Genomic DNA, 18,381 nt, shown 5'->3' on the forward strand with positions numbered 1-18,381 from the left:
AGGGATCTCCACCTTGGTCATGTTGAATACGATTTGGATGGTGAACATTAATAGATGTTTTAAGTTTATTGCATGTTGTATGATGTTTGATGATTGTTTTATGTATATTGATCGAATATGACATATATAGATGATTGTACGGTGTTGCATGATGGTGAGCATATGTATGCTATATGTTTATATGGTGCTGTTGATCTCTATATGCATTGATGAGATGTCATGTATATAGATGATGTATGGTGAGGTATAGATGTTGAGAATGTGGTATGACATTAGCACATGTTGGCTAACTTAGGATTTGAGGAGAGGAATGATTTTTGAAAATTGAAGATCCCACATAGGGAATCTTAGAGTGGGCCACTATTGGAAAACCCTCATTGAGTAGGTGTAGGTGCATCTCTTAGAGTGAGTTTTGAGGTGTGTTGACGTCTTCTCTAAGTCCTTAGTTAGTGGTTAAGTAAGGTAGGAGGTCGAGTGTAACAATCCTTAACCAAGTAGTTAAAAAGGTTGCATGGTTCCTTGAGGATAATTAGTGGGCAAACTCCATATATGACTTGATAATGCATTTCAAGGTCATGGTAAGCCTATACCTAGTTATACTATTCTTAACAGTGGAATTGAGTTTTCTTAGTTTAAGTGACAAGATCCAACAAAGCAGAGGAAGGACTAATATCCCATTTTGTTGTGATCAAGTCAGCGTTTTAGGTGCAAAAATGATTGGGTTGATTTGATAGGGTAGAGTCACTTAGACTACTCATGGTGAGATCTTCGTAAATGAATGTGTAATAACACATTAGTTGAGGTGTTTGCATATGATGTATGTATGTGACATGATCATGTGCATTGTTGAATGTCTTGTTGGACATGGTGTGGATAAGAAACTTGTTTGCTTTGGGGTGTTTGGCTTTCATGTATGTGTTGCTATGATGTTGTAGGTCATAGAATCATTTTTTATACTTGCATGTTTTTTAACTCTAGTTTACTCTTTCTATTTCCATGTGATTTGGGTTACGATGATCATATGTTTTATGAGAGCAGATTAAGACTAGGCTTGAGAAGTTGTTGCTGGCAAGTGGTGAGATTTTTTGTTGACGATGGTGCTACTACATGTAGCTTGTATAATTGTGCTCAACCGACACTAGGACATAAGATTATTTTGGGATTTATATATATATATATATATATATATATATATATATATATATATATATATATGGGGGTTATAATTACATCGGTGTAACTTTTACTAAGTATTACATCACTTAATAACTTTATATTAATTGTGAATTTTGTAAATCCAACCGTTAGATTGAAAGTTCATATCACTTTATACGTGTATATCAAATTTTGTTAAAATTGAACAACAACTTGAAGATAATCAAAGTATTCATATTTTAGTGTATTTTGAAATGAATATGTTACGCCAATTTTGTTTTATAAAAATGAAGAATCAAATCATCTTGGATTAATACAAAATTTTGTATATATGATCTAAGAGATATGAACTTTCAATCTAAAACAAACTAAACTATCTAATAATACTTTTAAGTTAGTGAATATTTGATACCAACAACATAAGAACTCAAAAAAGAAAAAATCTCTATATAACAACATTCAGCAATTTAACAATTTCAAATGAATATTTTTTAATCCCTAAAACGAAAAATAAGTGTTTGTTTCAATTACTTCAATCTATTAAATATTTTACTTTATATATTTTTTTTGTCTTGAATAAATTTTAAAAAGGAAAAATCAATAGTCTAAAAAACAAGAAAAAACAATTAAAAATAGAAATAATTTCTATTATAGCGACCGCTTAAAAAAGTCACATTGTATATTTTCATAATTTCCGGTAAATTATTTACTATTTTTAACCATAAATACTTCATATCATTAATATTATTATAATAAATAGAAATTAAAATTAATATAAATATTTATTTATATAAATTACATTCATTGTCGTATTTTCTAAAAATAAATGAAGAAATATGTCATTATTTATTTTCTTCTCCATTTTTTCCTTTGGGATAAAAAAAAGTTTGTATAAATAAAATGAGTAAAAATATAACTAAAAAAGAAAATTGAATGAAGAGTTATGGTTAATTAACGTTGATTATTGATTATTGTAGAATTATTTTTAAAATTATTTACGTGAACGACACTCTTTTGAAATTATTCACACCTTTGGAATTGTTTACTATAGTGTTACTATGTCATGTGTAACTTTTTTTTTGAAAACGGCATGTAGAGGTGATGACCAGCTGTAACGAATTAAGTAGTGTCGCTACCAGTTGTAGTGACTTTTTTAGTGTTGCTATCGGCTACTTCAACTTCTCAAATAACTCATTTTTTAAAATATTTAAAAATAAATTTTTGAAATATATTTATTTTAAGAGTTGATCATTTAAAATATTTTAATAATTTAAAAATAAACTTTTTAAAAATAACCCAAAATAGTTCAGACAATAAAACTAAATGAGTAGTATTTTATTAAATAAATATAATAAACATTAAAAAATCTAATATTATAAAGAAAAGCTTTTTAAAAAATTGGCAAAAAAAGCTCTAGAAAAAGCCATTAAAAAAATGAAAAAAAGGTGAGTCACAGAAGAAAAACAAAGTTAAAAAAATCAGAAAAATATAAAATATGTAAAAAATGAAAAAGAAAAAATAAGTGAAGGAAAAAAAATGTAAAAATGAAAAAGAAATGAATTACAAAATAAAAAATGAAAAAAATTGTTAAAATAATTTGAAAAAGAAAATAAAAAATGAAAAAGAAAAAAAATAAATGAAGGAAAAAATGTACAAAAATAAAAAAGAAAAAAATGAATTACAAAATAAAAAAAGTAGTTAAATTAAATCTAGAGAAAAGAAAAAGATGTCACTATGGATTATAGCGAATTAGAATGTTTTTATGGGCCATGATATTTCGCTGATTAAAAAAAAATTAACAAAAAAAAACGTAAAATTGAAAGAAAAAATATGAATTTTTAAATATATTTATTTTAAGAATTCATCATTTAAAATATTTAATTATTTTAAAAAAATAAGATTTTTAAAACATAACCGAAAATAGTTCAATCAACAAAAAATAAATGAGTAGTATTTTATAAAATAAATAAAAAAGTAGTTAACACTAAAAAAATCTATTTTATAAAGAAAAACTTTTAAAAAACTGAAAAAAGCTGTTAAAAAATGAAAAAAAAGGTGAATCACAGAAGAAAAACAAAGTGGAAAAAATGAAAAAATTAGAAAATAAAAATGTGTAAAAAAATTCAAAAGAAAAAAAAAAAGTGAAGCAAAAGAATGCAAAAGAAAAAAAATGAATAACAAAATAAAAAAAAAGTGAACAAAAATTGTTAAAATAAACCTGAAAAATAAAAGAAATAAATTTATAAATTAAAATAAAAATATTAATTTATTATAAAAAAAATAAAAAATGAAAAATAAATTTATATTTGTTAAAAATAAAATAAAATTATTTACTTTATTATATTTATATTTACAATTATATATATATATATATTATAATTTTATTTCTTATAATAAATAATTCAATTCAAAAATCAATTTATTTTTTCAACAATTTATGTTAGTTTTAAAAATTATTAAATAAATTTAATTTTTTTAAAAATGTTATATGCTAAACGTTTAAATTAATTAATTTTTTTAAAAAAATTAATTAATTATAATTATTATAGTGTACAGTGACTTTAATTAATTATTACTTTTTTTAAAAAAAAAATTTAGACACTATAATATGTACAACTCGGTACAAATAAAATTAGCCTATTGTGACTATTTTTAGATAAGTTTTAAAAAATAATATTACATGTGACACTAATAATATAACACTATAATAAATTATCTAAAAAAATATAAATAATTCCATTTACATTAAATAATTTTAAAAAGAAGAGTACAATAGTAAATTAATCTTATTTAACCGCATATTGGTAGTGGTATTTTGGGAGAAACCGTAAAATCTGTAGATAGATCAACGTTGTTATTGGTTTTATTTATTTATTTAATTATTAATTATTTACATTAAAAAAAACCGTATAGTCTGACCCTGTCTCTGTGTCTCTTTGTCTGTGTGACCCATTCACTCTCTCACTCGCCATTTCCAGTAAGAGAGAGCGACTTCACCTTCAATCTTCTTCCTATAAGACTTCCCTTTCTCTTTCTCTCTCCTCTTTCCCTTCTCTTCTTTCTCTGAGCAATAACCAATACCCACACTTTCAATCTTCCGGATCTTGTTGCTGTTTGTCGATCCTTCAATCGTGATCCTTTACCCAATCCTCATTCTGGGTCCCTTTTCTTTCCGGGGTTTAGGTTTTAGATCTCTTTGTTTCCTGTACTTCAACTCGCTGTTTGCTTCACTCATGACTTTTTGACTACCCCTTTACCAGGTAACGTGGAATTTTCACTCACTGGGGACTTAAATGAATTAAAAATCTGATTTTTGTTTCTGGGTTCTGTTCGTGACTTGTGGTTCATTGTGAAATGCTAAGTGAGATTGTTTTGGTTATTTGTGATTTGTTTGATTGTTTGTTGTGTTGTGAATGTTCTGTATCAAAAGTTGAACTTTGGTTCTCATTGGGTTATTCTGTGGCATGAGTTTGGCCTGAGATCAATTCTGGGGATTGGGAATCTGGGCATTGTTCATTGTCACGATGATTTGGCTAAACCCCCAGTTGCAATTTCAGTCTTTAATTATGTATTGTTGATTTGGTTTTGCATTACCAAGAACTTTAATACTTGTTGATAACTGCTGCTAGGCAAATGTAGCGGAGGCTTTGAATTAGGGTTCTCGCTCTCAATTATGTGAATCTTGACTATATTGTCTTTCCCCCCTTTTTTGTGTCGTTGAAAATCAAAATCCTGCCCCAATTTTTCTTTGTGCACTAGCAACCCGGAGGAGATTGGATTATAAAACTAAATCTCCCTACATCATGGTTATTGATTACTGATTAATTAGTGCCATGAATTTTGAAATGGGATGTTTATGTCATTATCATATTTTACTTAAACTTTCTTAGCAGAGGAAAAAGGAAAATTTTAACTGAAACTTGTGAATTTCGAAGATTGCGTTTTGATGCTTACTCCAATTTGAATGGTAAATAACTTATGATACGACCTGACATGTCTTCTATATTGTTATCTCACTCTGTTTTCATTATTCAAGTGGGTAAGTTGCCATTACATCCAAAGGATGCCTGATGAATTGTGTTTTGAAATATTGTAATCTCTATTTGTTCTTTGGATGATGGAAAAGGAAAAGAAAAAAAATTGGCGTCCCTATAAGGGAAGTAACTTAAATTTTTATATAAACATCAGAGGAATGGTTAAACTTGTTCTTGTTAAGGATGTATTTTAAATTTGTTTCTTGTTGTCTTCTTAGTATAAGCATTTCTAAGTCACAGCTCTTCGGTTATATGTAACTTGTAGGTTAGTCTGAGTGATGGATCCAATTAACCTTTTACCTGCTGATGATGGGGTTGAAGTGGTCCACCAAAATGGTGTTCATGATGAACCATCTAATTCTGGAGGGGATGGTTGTGTTTCATATGATTTAGACTCCAGTGTTGCCGAAACTGAAGAAACCGTAGCTCTAAATGGAATTTTTGATAATTTCCATCAGTTTGAAAGTGCTGCAACTGATAACTCGTTGGTTTCAGAAATCGAAGAATCAAATGACATCATTGATGGCAATAATACTACCAATCCTAAGGTTAGAGGATTTTGTCTTGCTTGAGTTGCTTTTGGTACATGACTTTACATCATTTATATTACGTGAATCTCATTTTTGCTCAATTCTAGGAAGAGGAGGTGAAAATAACAGATCAAAATAAGCAATCAAGAGCACAAAAGGGTCTTTTCAAGAATAAGAATGCAAAGGCTACAAGTTCTGGTGGTGTTCGTGCAAGTTTGGCAAACAAGAGCAAAACTGGAAAAGATAAAGAAGCATCTTCTGTTTCAAATGGTACTTCGGCTTCAGATTCTCACCCAAGACAGTCTATTAAAAGCAGATCATTCAACGACAGGCAGACACAATTATCAAAGGTAAACTTTTTTGTTCCCTTTTCTTGCTTTCCCAATTTTTTACTTAGGATCTTGGATAAATGTGTTTCTTTTGTTTCTTCTTTTATCTGCTTTGGACAAAATAGTTTATAGTTTTGGCATTCCTTTATAATTTTTGCTCTTTATTTTTCACAGCACCCTTCAAAGTCTGATGCAGCAAATTCTGAAGTATCTGTGTATGTAGTGCTTATATTTCTTCTTGGTGTTTCATTACTAGAAAGATAGATCATTTTATTATTTAACTGGTGGTTTGTGATGTGTTGGATACAGGGAGAAGACAAAACCAAAATCACTGAAAAAAGGACCCCTTGATAAAGTTCAAGGAGAAGCAGAATCTTCCTTGTATCCTTTTTTGGGTTTGTGAATTCCTCCTAGTGAGTGAAAATCTGGAACTACCAGATCTCTTTATTATTTTAATTTATTATTGAGTGTGATGCTATGTATAATGTGGTTTAATCTTAATCCACTTAGAAGTACAAACACAGAAGATGCCAAACCTCGAAAAATGGGGACACTTCCAAATTATGGATTCAGTTTTAAGTGTGGTGAACGAGCTGAGAGAAGAAGAGAGGTAAATAATTAGCACATATTTCCTCTTACTTTGTCATTGCCCAGGTTTCTTTTGAATTAGCTTGTAGTTAAAAATTTTGCATTAATATTTTGGTGAGCAGTTCTACAATAAGCTTGAGGAAAGGATTCAAGCAAAGGAGGTGGAGAAGAGTAACTTGCAAGCAAAAACCAAGGTGAGAGTACTTGATATCAGGGCTAAAATTGCGTTGAGAATTTATCTTTTGTTCATGTCAATCATTCACCACCTCTTACAGGAGAGCCAAGAAGCTGAGATTAAGATGCTTAGGAAGAGTCTAACATTTAAAGCAACACCAATGCCAAGTTTTTACCAGGAGCCTCCTCCTCCTAAGGTGGAGCTAAAGAAGGTTTCCCCCTCTCTCTTTCTCTCTGCATGTGTATGTACGCGCGTGTGCATTCATGCATGTCTCTTGTTACTTGCATGCATGGCTTCTTGTGTACTCTTCAGTCTGCACTAAATATCGTTAGGTGATTTTTGTTTGCTTATCATATGTAGTGTATGTGTTTGTATGCATGTGCTGCTATGTAAATACACAAACACACAGATGAAACCATACATATTGCATGGGGACTGAAGAGAGATAAAACATACAATAATCTTCTAAAAATAATCAGTAAAGAACACTGTTTGAATACGGAAACTTTCTTCTCACTGTTCCCATTTCTCTGTCTGTCTAGTTCAGTTTGTTGTGCGTTCTTATACTTCTGTGATTATGAAACATTTTATCTTCACTAATTATTTGGATATACTTATAACTTATTCCCATAGATTGTCTAATGCATAAAGTATATTGGATATAAAAGTAGAATGATATATTTTCAGTCTAGCCTATTTGGAGATTTTTTCTATAATTTCAGCTTTGCTAATAAAAATTCCATTTTCAAAGATTTTTGAACCATTATTTGTTGGGATATCGCACAATAAATACTACATATATTGGAAAATCTGAAAGTTATTTTGCAAAAGCTATGTTCTACATTTAGGACATGGCTTCATTTTATGCAATAACCTTTTTCCATCAATTTCCGGTAGTAATATTTATATTTCAATGAGTTAATGATTTAAACATATATGCACTCTTTAAGATTACAGGATTTGTTTTAAACATATATAATATTTCAAACTAAGCCATCAGATTTTAAATTGTTTTATTTGATTGTAAATGTTCTATTATTAATTTGGTGTCCTAGATGACTTGTTGAATAAGTTGACTACATCTAAACTGATTAATTGATGTCACTTGAAGAATTTTTATAATTTCCAGCAGATGTTTCAGTGTGGTTACTCAATTTGTTGACCGTAAGTGGTGTGCATGTTTTGCATTATGTGCTCTGTATCATCGAATATTTGAATGAGGGTAATTTTTCATGTACTGTCACTATTAAAATTTTTATGGTCAACTAATTAGAAATATCGTACTACTTTTAAAGTAGTTACTAGGAAAGTCACTAATATTATCATACACTAATAGGGTTGAGGTATTTCATGTTTTTATATTTTATTTAATAAGTGTTTAAAAATTATCAACGTCTGTTAGATCTACGGGTGTTGTGCTTAGTCTTCTAACTTTAAGATTTCAGGTTTGAGTCTTATGTTTGTAAGGGTAATTAATTTTTAATATTATTTTTTATCTTTTAAAAATTTAAAGGTAAAATCATCTAAAAAATATGTACACCAAATCAGATTAGATCGCCTTTATATGTATTATAGATTATAGATATTATAGATTATAGATATTATAGATTATAGATATAGATTTGTATATGTTATAGATAACACTAGTATTTTAGTCTATGCTAAATGTTTTTTTATATATAATTAAAATTTATAATAAATTATATATAAATAAATACCGTATTTGAATATATAAATTATATTAATTTTTTTATAAATAAATGTTTTTAAATATATAAATTATATTTTAAATTTAAGATAAATAATTTATATTGTAGCACAAGATTATTTTTAATTATTAATAATTTATTTTAAAATATTAAAATTTAATTTATAAATAAATATGATTAATAAAAAATAGAATTAGATAGGAAGTTTAAAGAATCCCTCAAAATGCTCCTGTCTAAGAATATTTCTTAAAAACATTTTTGTACAAGATAGTTGTTCGCATTTAATAAGAGTTGATTTTGTGATTAAATGACAATGTATAAATCTTTTATACTATTAGTGTATTTAAAGTAAATTACTTCGGTGTTGCATAATTATACAAAAGGCTTTTGGCTAAATTGCACTTTTAGTTTCTTTATTTTTATCGATCCGCAATTTTTTTTTCTGTATTTTCATCAATCTGCAAAATAGAGACATTTCGTCCCTTTAATTTTAAAAATATAGAATTTTGGTCTGGCAAATTGACATTAAGTTTTAATGTTTGCTCATACTTAAGCGATATGACATTAAGTAACAAGACATTTAGAAATAAAAAAATCTAAAAAACATGCAAATAAGATTTTTATTAAATAAATACCAATCACTCATAAATAAATATAAATGAAGATCTTTTGTATGTTATTTTTTAATAATATTAAAATTTTAAGATCAAACAACATTATATTGATGGTATGATCAAAATTCTGTATTTTTGAAAATAAGGGGACTAAATGCCTTTATTTTAAAATAAAGGATTAAAATTACAGATCTACCAAAATAAAGGAACCAAAAGTTCAACTTAGCCAAGCCTTTTTATAATTAATTAACTATATAGTGATGCCAAAACCTCAGTTTTCTGTCACTCATTGAATTGTTTATCTTCCTTGCTTTGCTTATTAAACATATCATATTGAGATTGTGAGCAAGGATAGTTTTAGTCATTTTTTAAATTATTTTTCTGTTATCTGGACCGTTGATCCTATACTCGATTTTGTTTTGATAAGGCTAAATTGCTTTATATATGGTTTTAACAAGTTTTCAAAGTAGGTCCATCCAATTCAAAAGTTCTTCATATAGGTTCTGTACACTTCCAATTTTTCTTGAATGGGTTACTATGTTTTTGAAATATAGTTAATGTGATTTTAGGTAAATGTTCACGTAGATTGGTTTCATTTTGAGAAATTGATTCTTGGTCTAAAATTAATTTTGCATTGGAAAAAGTTTTATACCAAGTTTTATTTCTAACTTATCCAAACATAAATCACTTCACTTCAAAAATCAATTTTATCTTGAATCATTTTTGTTAATGTTCACCCAACCAACCACACTCTTGACACTTTTGGATTGCATTAAATTTTAAAAAAATTTAGTATAACTAAAAGGGTCTTTCTTGATAATGGAAGTTTGGTCTTGGCATTTAGGAAATCAAGCATCTTTAGCTTATTTATGTTACTAATGCAGATACCAACTACAAGAGCCAAATCACCCAAGCTTGGTCGTAAGAAGGATTCAGCAAATTCAGAGTCAGATGGAAACACAAGCAGCAGTTCACGACTAGCTCGTTTAAGTCTGGATGAGAAAGTGTCAGAGAGTAACCCCACCAAGGGACCTGCTCCTCCCATTCATCAAAAGAAGCCACAACGAAGATCGCTTCCTACTCGACTGGTTTCTGAAAAGAACAGTTTATCTTCATCAAAGGCCATCAAAGATAAAAAGTCTTCCTTATCTAGTGCTGCCAAAAAAGATACCAACTTATCCAATGCAAATAAATCTGAGATTGTTGCAAATGAAAAGAAAGGTACCTTGTCCATTGAGATAAGTGATGCTATGCCTCTTAATGTGGTTCCTTCAGACAAGCCAAGTGAAGAAGAATCTCATGTGAATGGTGATGTAGCAGTTGAAGAGAATCTTCAAACCTCCTTGGCACAAGAATCCATTGCAGCAGAGCATTGAGCAAAATAGTGAGTTACTTCTTTAGAATTTGATTCATCTGGTGAGATAATATAGAAGCATATGGCTCAGATTATTTGACAATTAAGAAGGCTTGCAGATTTACATTATGGTTTGTGTTGTCATCATATCCAAGCAGCATTGTTTCTTTACGTGTAAACACCCAAGCTTGCCGGTTCGGTTTGGTCTGGTCTGGTCTGGTTTGGTCCTCATTCTCTTTTGCACTTGCAGCAATGAATGTAACAATTTGCCAGGTTATTATGGTTGATGTTATTTTGGTATATGCAACATTTGTCTGTTTAGTGGACATTTATTTGGGGGAAAATTTTGAGAAAGTTTGCCATCTGGTGATGATGGTTCAAGTGCTTATTGTTCAATGTTCAGGCCTTTGCTTTGTTAAACAATTTGACATTGTCGCATGTACAAACTGTTTGTGTTATGGACACCCTTCTAGCTGAATCATATGGATCAAATTCTGCTTTGTGGTACAGCTTTGGTTTGTCATGGATCAAATTCTAAGGTCAGTCTAAGAGTAGAGTTATTGCTCCCATTTTAGTATACTTTGGCTATCATTATCAACCGTTCCTATGTACATGCACATGTACCATGCAATAATGCAGGTAAGTACAATTTTTCTTTCATCATCATCTTCATATTAGGTAATGAGATTTTCTTTCAATCTTCTGTCTCCCCACATTTGTCTCTCCAAAAGGCACTTCTAATCACCAATTTGTGAATCCGAATGGGACTGGTTCAGATGTCTTAAGAAATTGAAGGGTTAGATTCTACAGGTCGATCAGTTTCTTGATAGAAATTAATCTTCGTCTAAATTAGTGAATATACTGCACTAATAACATATTTAAAAAATTATTCTAAATTAAACAGCCTAGTGTTATTAAATTCATTACATGTAAACTTATCAGTTTTTATACATTAAATTTGTATGTCTATTCTGTATAAGAACATAATTAAGATTTTTTTTTTAGTTTTTAAATATTTTTTAAGGTAAAAATATATTTTTTGTCTCTTATATTATTTATTAGCATCAATTTAGTCCTACGTCAATTTTTTGAATTAATTTAGTTTTACATCTTTAAAATGTATTTCAAAGTTTGATTTTCTGTCTCTTTTATTAATGTGACATGTATTATACTGTCATGACACGTGTCATATTATTATGACACGTGTTATGTCACGTGACATGATAACATGACACGTAATATGACAGTATGACACGTATCACATCTGTTAAAGTATTTAAACGGAGGAGACAAAAAAATTAAACATTAAGATACATTTTAATTTTAAAGATATAGGATTAAATTGATTCAATTAATTAAAGTGAGATTAAATTGAATCTAATAAATAACATAAGAGACAAAATATTTTTGCCTTTTTTTAATTTCTTATATAATTCAATTTTTATTTATTATAATTATTTATAAAGTAAATTTTAAAGTTTTAAAAATAAATTATCAATAAATAAAAATAATCTTGTATTATAATATCAATTATTTATTATAAATCTAAAATATAATTTATATATTTTAAAAAATATATTTATTCAAAATTTATATATTTAAATATAATATTTGTTTAAATTTTAATTACTAAATTATTAGTATATATAATGTGTAAGTGTAACACATCATTGGATTCAACGTAAACTTTTTAAACATGATCAGTAAAAAAATGCGAACGACACAATTTTTAAAATATCTTCTAGTGTTACGTTTTAGTTCTGCGTTTACTCAAAAATACTTTTTACCTGTATCTTATTGAATTTGATATTCTCTTTACTCTATTATCATGTTGCTGTCTTAAAATATTGTTCATCCATTTTTTAATAACTAGACATTAACATACTAACTTTTCTACTCGCTTCTTCATTGTTTAGTTTAAAATTTCTTATTTGAATCCATTTTTTTGGAGTCAATATTTATTTCCCTAATCAACTCAAGAAGCTTTAACTAATGATGAAGCTATGGGTAAGCCATGCCATCATTATAATCTGACATTTGACCAACCTACGCTGATAACTTAAAGAATTTTTTATTCTTGTATATATGTGAGTTTAAAGTTTTGGGTCTTCCCCACACTTTTTGTTTGTTGCAATCCACTTTTTTTTTTTTCCCACCATTTTTGTTAGTTGCAATCTGTTATAGGCATCTTTGTTCCTCAACATCAACATAAGACTGTTGACTGATGACACCACTACAGTGGGCTACACCATCACTTTCATCCGGTGTTTAACCACCCTATATTGATATTTCGTTATCACGAAATAAGTGTTATGCACAACTTCAAAATTTTTAATACGAAATTAAAATTATTGTATATGAATAATTAGGGATGACCTAATGGTAAAATATTTAGGGAAATATGCATATAATTTTAAATTTGAATTATAGTTCTCTTTATAATTTTGATCGATAAAAATAAAGAATTATTATATCTTCTTCATCAAAAATAGAATTAGTGTATAATATATATATATATATATATATATATATATATATATATATATATATATATATATATATATATTGTGGCGACAGTAGTAGTGGAGGGAGTGGTGGTGGTGACAGCATTGACGATAATGACACATGGCATATCATGAATGGCAAGGGTCACATGGCATCCTTATAGTGTTAGCGAGTGCATATTTTCACTTGCGAATTTTCACTTATTGTCATAATCCCTCACACGCGGCAGCCTCTATAAATAGGGGTTGAGTGAGATTACACACATACATTCCCTTCTTATAAACAATTCTCAAGCTCCTCAATGCTCTTTCTGCCTAGTCTCGCTTGTATTCTGACCGTGTTTTACAGTGGTCCACTATGTTTAGGAAATAATTTTTGTTTTTTGAGTTTTTTAGGTATGCTTACTCAAACCACTACATTTCCCTTTATTTGTTTCCCATATTAGTTTTTAGTGTAGTTAGGTTCTTTGTTAAGAATGACTTCCTTAAGTTATGGAGATTTGTACAAGTGGGTAAAGGATGACATTTTGAAGTGTCAATCTGCCAGTAATGTTGGCCCATTATAGAGAGTTTAACTAGAGAACATGTTGTCTCTTGAGATGGAAATGAGGGTAACTTTATATGTAAACCATGTGTTATAGGGTGTGGTTTAGGGAATGAAGTGTTTACTTTTTTGTTATGAGAACTTAGTTGTTAAGTCAAGGGTTAGATGGCCTTTGACCGAGTGTGAGAAAAGTGTTCTTAGAGCCTTAAATGTTGTTCCAACTCGGTACACCCCGATAGTTGGGCTTTTGCACATGGATTTGAGATTTTATGTGATGGTCTCGAAGATGAAGATGAAGATGGAAAATCCATAGACATAAAGAGATATAAAGGTATGATTGGATTCCTTATCTATTTATCTGCAAGTAGACCTGATATTATGTTTAGTGTATGTTTATGTGCAAGATATCAATCTAACCCTAAAGAATCTCATTTGAGTGCTGTGAAAAGAATAATGAGATATCTGTTAGGAACTATCAATCTAGGTTTATGGTATCCTAAAAACATGCCTTTCAATCTAGTAGGTTACTCTGATTCTGATTTTGCCGGATGCAAAACTGACAAAAAGAGCGCTAATGGAACATGCCACTTTATTGGATCTGCTTTAGTATCATGGCATAGTAAAAAGAAAAATAGTGTTTCTTTATCTACTGCTGAAGCAAAATATATTGTTGTTGGAAGCTGTTGTGCACAAATTCTATGGATGAAACAACAACTAATTGATTTTGGTTTATCTTTAGATCATATTCCAATTAAGTGTGATAATACTAATGCTATCAATCTATCTAAGAATCCAGTTCTTCATTTTAGAACCAAACACATTGAGATAAGACATCATCTAGAATTTGTTGAAACAAATAATCAATTAGCTGACATATTCACAAAGCCCTTACCAAAAGAAAACTTCTTTTCAATTAGACAAGAATTGGGGATTCTAGACTCTTCTCACATTAACTTTTGACTCTATATTAAAAAGACACAATTTTAAGGATACTAATCGATTACCAGAGATAGTAATCGATTACCAGGGGAATGAATTTAAAAATTTTGAAATTTTGAACTATTGTAATCGATTACAGTATTATGTAATCGATTACCAGAAACTATTTTCTTGTTCTGTCAAACATGTAATCGATTACAAGATAATGTAATCGATTACCAGAATGTGTTTGCACTTATCTGGGAAAAGAGTAATCGATTATCATGTAATGTAATCAATTATCATGTAATGAAATCGATTACCAGAAGCAAAATGCACAAATCTGGAAAACGTGTAATTGATTACCATATATGTAATCGATTACATGACGCATCTGCACTTATATTCGTGCAGTTACGTCTTCTTCTTCACGAAAAACCCCAAAAACCTCTACACCCTAACTCCTTCAAATCAACATATCTTTCTCATCTCTTATCGGAATTAAGTCCCGTTTCTTGCGTTCTTCATCATTTTAAATTCTCTACACTTCTAACGATTCTATTTTTCAAAACATTCAATCAATGGCGGAATCATCAAAACGCCATAAGGGTTCTTCCTCCCGTTCAACCGCCGCCGACCGCCAATGACGGAATCCCTCCGACGACCCCCTGCTCCTACGAATCAAATTTCGTACTCTGGACGCGCTCTCTCTCTCTATTCTCCATGGATGAACAACGAGATAGGTACTTCCAGTTATTTTCAGAGCGAAATATTGTTATAAGTATAGATTTTTTTTAGGATGAGTCATTTGAATGTTATACAATTTTTAAAAATTCTGGGTTGCTGAATTTTATGTCTTTGAAGAACCCTGTTTATCAAGAATTAGTTAGGGTATTTTACAGTAATTTGGAAATCAGGAATGGGGTTATTCATAGTGAGGTTAAGAAAATTCTAATAGTGATAGATCAGTCTCTGTTCTGTAATCTATCAAAATTAAGTAATCAGGGTACACTGTTTAAGGGCACAATTCCTGATACATGAAAACCAGAATATTCCCATCCCAATGCCCATAGTATGATCTATGTGGATGATGCTGACATGTCTGGACGTTTATTGGCTGGATCCATAAAATTTGATTATCGCATCATGCACTATATAATTGTTCGAGTATTGCTTCCTCGTACCACTAACCTTGCACAGGCAACTGAGGAAGACTTAATCTTGATATGGGCTCTAATAAATGGTTAGGAGTTTAGCTGGGCTCATCTAATTAGGAGTTGTATGAATAAGGCCTTGCGGGTTAATGCTTCTCTTCCTTATCCACACTTTATCACTACTATTTTGGAACATTTTAATGTTCCTCTGGATGATGAAGCATGGGTTCCAGTTAAGAGGTCCTTTGAAATTGGGGCCACTGCGATTGCTTCTTTTGGATACAAAAAGACACTAGAAAACACCTTGGTCAGGAAGCAGGATTTTCAAGCAGTTGATCCTGATGATAGAACTCCTTCACCACCTCCTCAGGATCTTTCATCAGCACTTCTCTCTGATGTTCTCAATGAAATTAGAAATCTTCGTTTCTATGTTGGTGAACGGTTTGATTCTCTTGACACTCGCATGACTCGTCTTGAGGATGAAGTAAAATCTCTTCGTCGCCCTTTCGAGTAGCTAGTTGAATTTGGTTCTGATAGTTTTTTTTTAGTTTACCTTATGTTTTGGGTTACTTTTAATTAATTTCTAAACTCTTGGTTTTAATTGTGTTCTAGGATTTTCTGCAGTTTGACTCTAACTACTTCGATATTGGGACATATTTGTTTTTTCACTTCTGTTCTAACTGATGTTTGTTATCTCATTCGATACTTTTGTTGTCTCATTCCTTTTGATGTTGCCAAAAGGGGAGAGGAAAGGAAAGAAGAAAAAGGGAAAAGAAATTATCATTTTTTTTATGAATCCTGATCAAAAATTGACTTTTATGATTTGAACAATTTAACCTGATCACTGCAACTGTCTATTTAAATACAAATCTTTTTATGAAATAAAATTAACATCAAACAAAGATTTACTAAGGAGGAGACTAAGGGGGAGTGATTGATATACACTGTTTTATATTTCTTTCCATTTACAGTATTTTGTCATCATCAAAAAGGGGGAGAATGTGGAAGAACATATGTACAAGATTGATGATGCCAAAGAAATTGTAGAAAACAAAAGGTCAAGATAAAGCAAGTTGATCAAGGAGCAAAATTTGAAGTAATATCTAGATAAGTCTTGACTACTTAGCTTGAAATGTAAAATGAACTTTTAAAAGTATTGCAAATTTTACTTGGCCATTAAAATTAGAATTTCAAGAAAACCTAAACTTAATATTTTTGAATTTAAGAATAAGTTGTTTGAAAAGAAAGCAAAAAAAGTGTTCAAAAAGATTTTACAAAAATATTTTTGACTGAAAATTAGAAGTTTCCTATAATCAAAAGTTTGTGTAACAAATATAAGAATATTTGTTTGGTAATCGATTACCAGCAGATGTAATCAATTACCAGAGCAAGGAAACTTCAAAGTTTGAATTTTGAATACAAAATGTGTTATGATAATTGATTATCAGTCATTGTAATCGATTACCAAAAGATGAATCTTCAAAATTTGAATTTAAATAATACAACGTTTCAAATATTTTGAACTTAAAAACCGTTGTAATCGATTACCAAGTCTTGTAATCGATTACCAGAGAATCTTTTCTATAAAATTATAGAGAGTTACACCTCTTCATGAAAAGACATAACCTAAGAAATAATTGTCTATAAATACCTATAATTTTTCAGACAAAGGTTACGAACTCTATTGTGAAAAAGTCATTTGCAAAAACTTCTTGGCCAATTTCATTTGCATTATTCTAAGAGTTCATTAAGATCTTTAAAGGTGTAATATCTACTCTTAAAAGAAGAGTTCTACTGTAATTCCATATTGATCATTGGATCTGTGAAGGAGAAAGGGTTGTTCTCCTTATTGTTTTTGAATCTCAACACTAGGAAATGGTATTCCAAGGTGTTGGAAGATTCAAGTCTTGTAAGTACTACAAGAATAGTGAAAATCTCAAGTTGGAGACTTGAGGACTGGATGTAGGCAAGTTTGGCCAAACTAGTATAAAATCAAGTTTGCAATTCTTCTTCCCTTCACTTTTACTTACTTGTTATTTAATTGTGGTTGAGTAGTTTTTATATCATTACATACATTTTGGTTAAATAAGTAAATTTTTAGAAGGCATCTTTAAAAATTGAAAAAGAGAAGAAAAATTAAGATAACTTAATTCACCTCCCTCTTAAGTTATATGAGGTTTATTGACTAACAACCTCAATATGAAATCTTACCTTCATTATTTTGTATCTTGTATCACATGTTTTAGCATATTGCAGCCATTATTTATGCCACTCAAAAACTGCAAAAATCGAAATGTTGAAAAATCAATGTTTGAAAACAAAGTTCATGTTAATGAGTTTTAATGAAGTGAAAGGCAAAATATATGTAGTAATTGTGGTTAACCATTTACATATCTAACAAAAACAATTTTCTTAAATTAAATAATAATTTTAAAAATATGTAAATAAATTATCATTGTCATTGAAGAAACAAACAATATTATGAAGGAGAAATATATGTTAAGACAGTAAAATTTATTTACAAAAAAAATAGAAGTGTGAGAAAAAGAATAATAACTATAGGAATTAATGATTACATTTCATTATAAAATGTTGATCAAAATTAAAGTTGTAATTTAGTCAACCACTAATAATAAAACACCTATTAGAATTTTAAGTTTTTAAATCTTTGGCTTCCAAATCACACTTATTAGGATAAATTTAAAATTTTTGGATAGTGAATTCATTCAATTTCGTTCATCTGCCCTTACAGTTATTGACTTTTGATCTGCAG

At 29.4% G+C, this 18,381-nt stretch overlaps 1 protein-coding gene across 2 annotated transcripts; it reads left to right on the forward strand.

Annotated features, from left to right (window-relative positions):
* Positions 1-4,074: 4,074 nt before the first annotated feature.
* On the forward strand, positions 4,075-10,997 carry LOC109811083 (protein WVD2-like 6). 2 transcript variants are annotated; one of them, XM_020374716.3, is made up of 9 exons: positions 4,075-4,415; positions 5,455-5,737; positions 5,827-6,069; positions 6,223-6,263; positions 6,358-6,429; positions 6,559-6,658; positions 6,759-6,830; positions 6,912-7,022; positions 10,019-10,997. In XM_020374716.3, exons 2-9 carry the CDS (start codon positions 5,468-5,470, stop codon positions 10,508-10,510), a joined length of 1,401 nt encoding a protein of 466 aa, XP_020230305.1. In that variant the 5' UTR covers positions 4,075-4,415; positions 5,455-5,467; the 3' UTR covers positions 10,511-10,997. The 2 variants fall into 2 exon arrangements, with proteins under 2 accessions (XP_020230305.1, XP_020230306.1); XM_020374717.3 differs by having other exon boundaries at positions 6,562-6,658.
* The last annotated feature ends 7,384 nt before the right edge of the window (positions 10,998-18,381 follow it).

The sequence above is a fragment of the Cajanus cajan genome, chromosome 9 (assembly GCF_000230855.2).
Source record: "Cajanus cajan strain Asha chromosome 9, NIPB_CcT2T_4, whole genome shotgun sequence".
NCBI lineage: Eukaryota > Viridiplantae > Streptophyta > Magnoliopsida > Fabales > Fabaceae > Cajanus > Cajanus cajan.

Excerpts from the sequence above, each read along its gene's own strand:
- LOC109811083 (XM_020374716.3), top strand. The coding sequence starts at position 5,468 with ATGGATCCAATTAACCTTTTACCTGCTGATGATGGGGTTGAAGTGGTC. Across the intron at positions 5,738-5,826 it reads ATAATACTACCAATCCTAAG|GAAGAGGAGGTGAAAATAAC; the intron begins GTTAGAGGATTT and ends GCTCAATTCTAG. Across the intron at positions 6,659-6,758 it reads GAGCTGAGAGAAGAAGAGAG|TTCTACAATAAGCTTGAGGA; the intron begins GTAAATAATTAG and ends TTTGGTGAGCAG.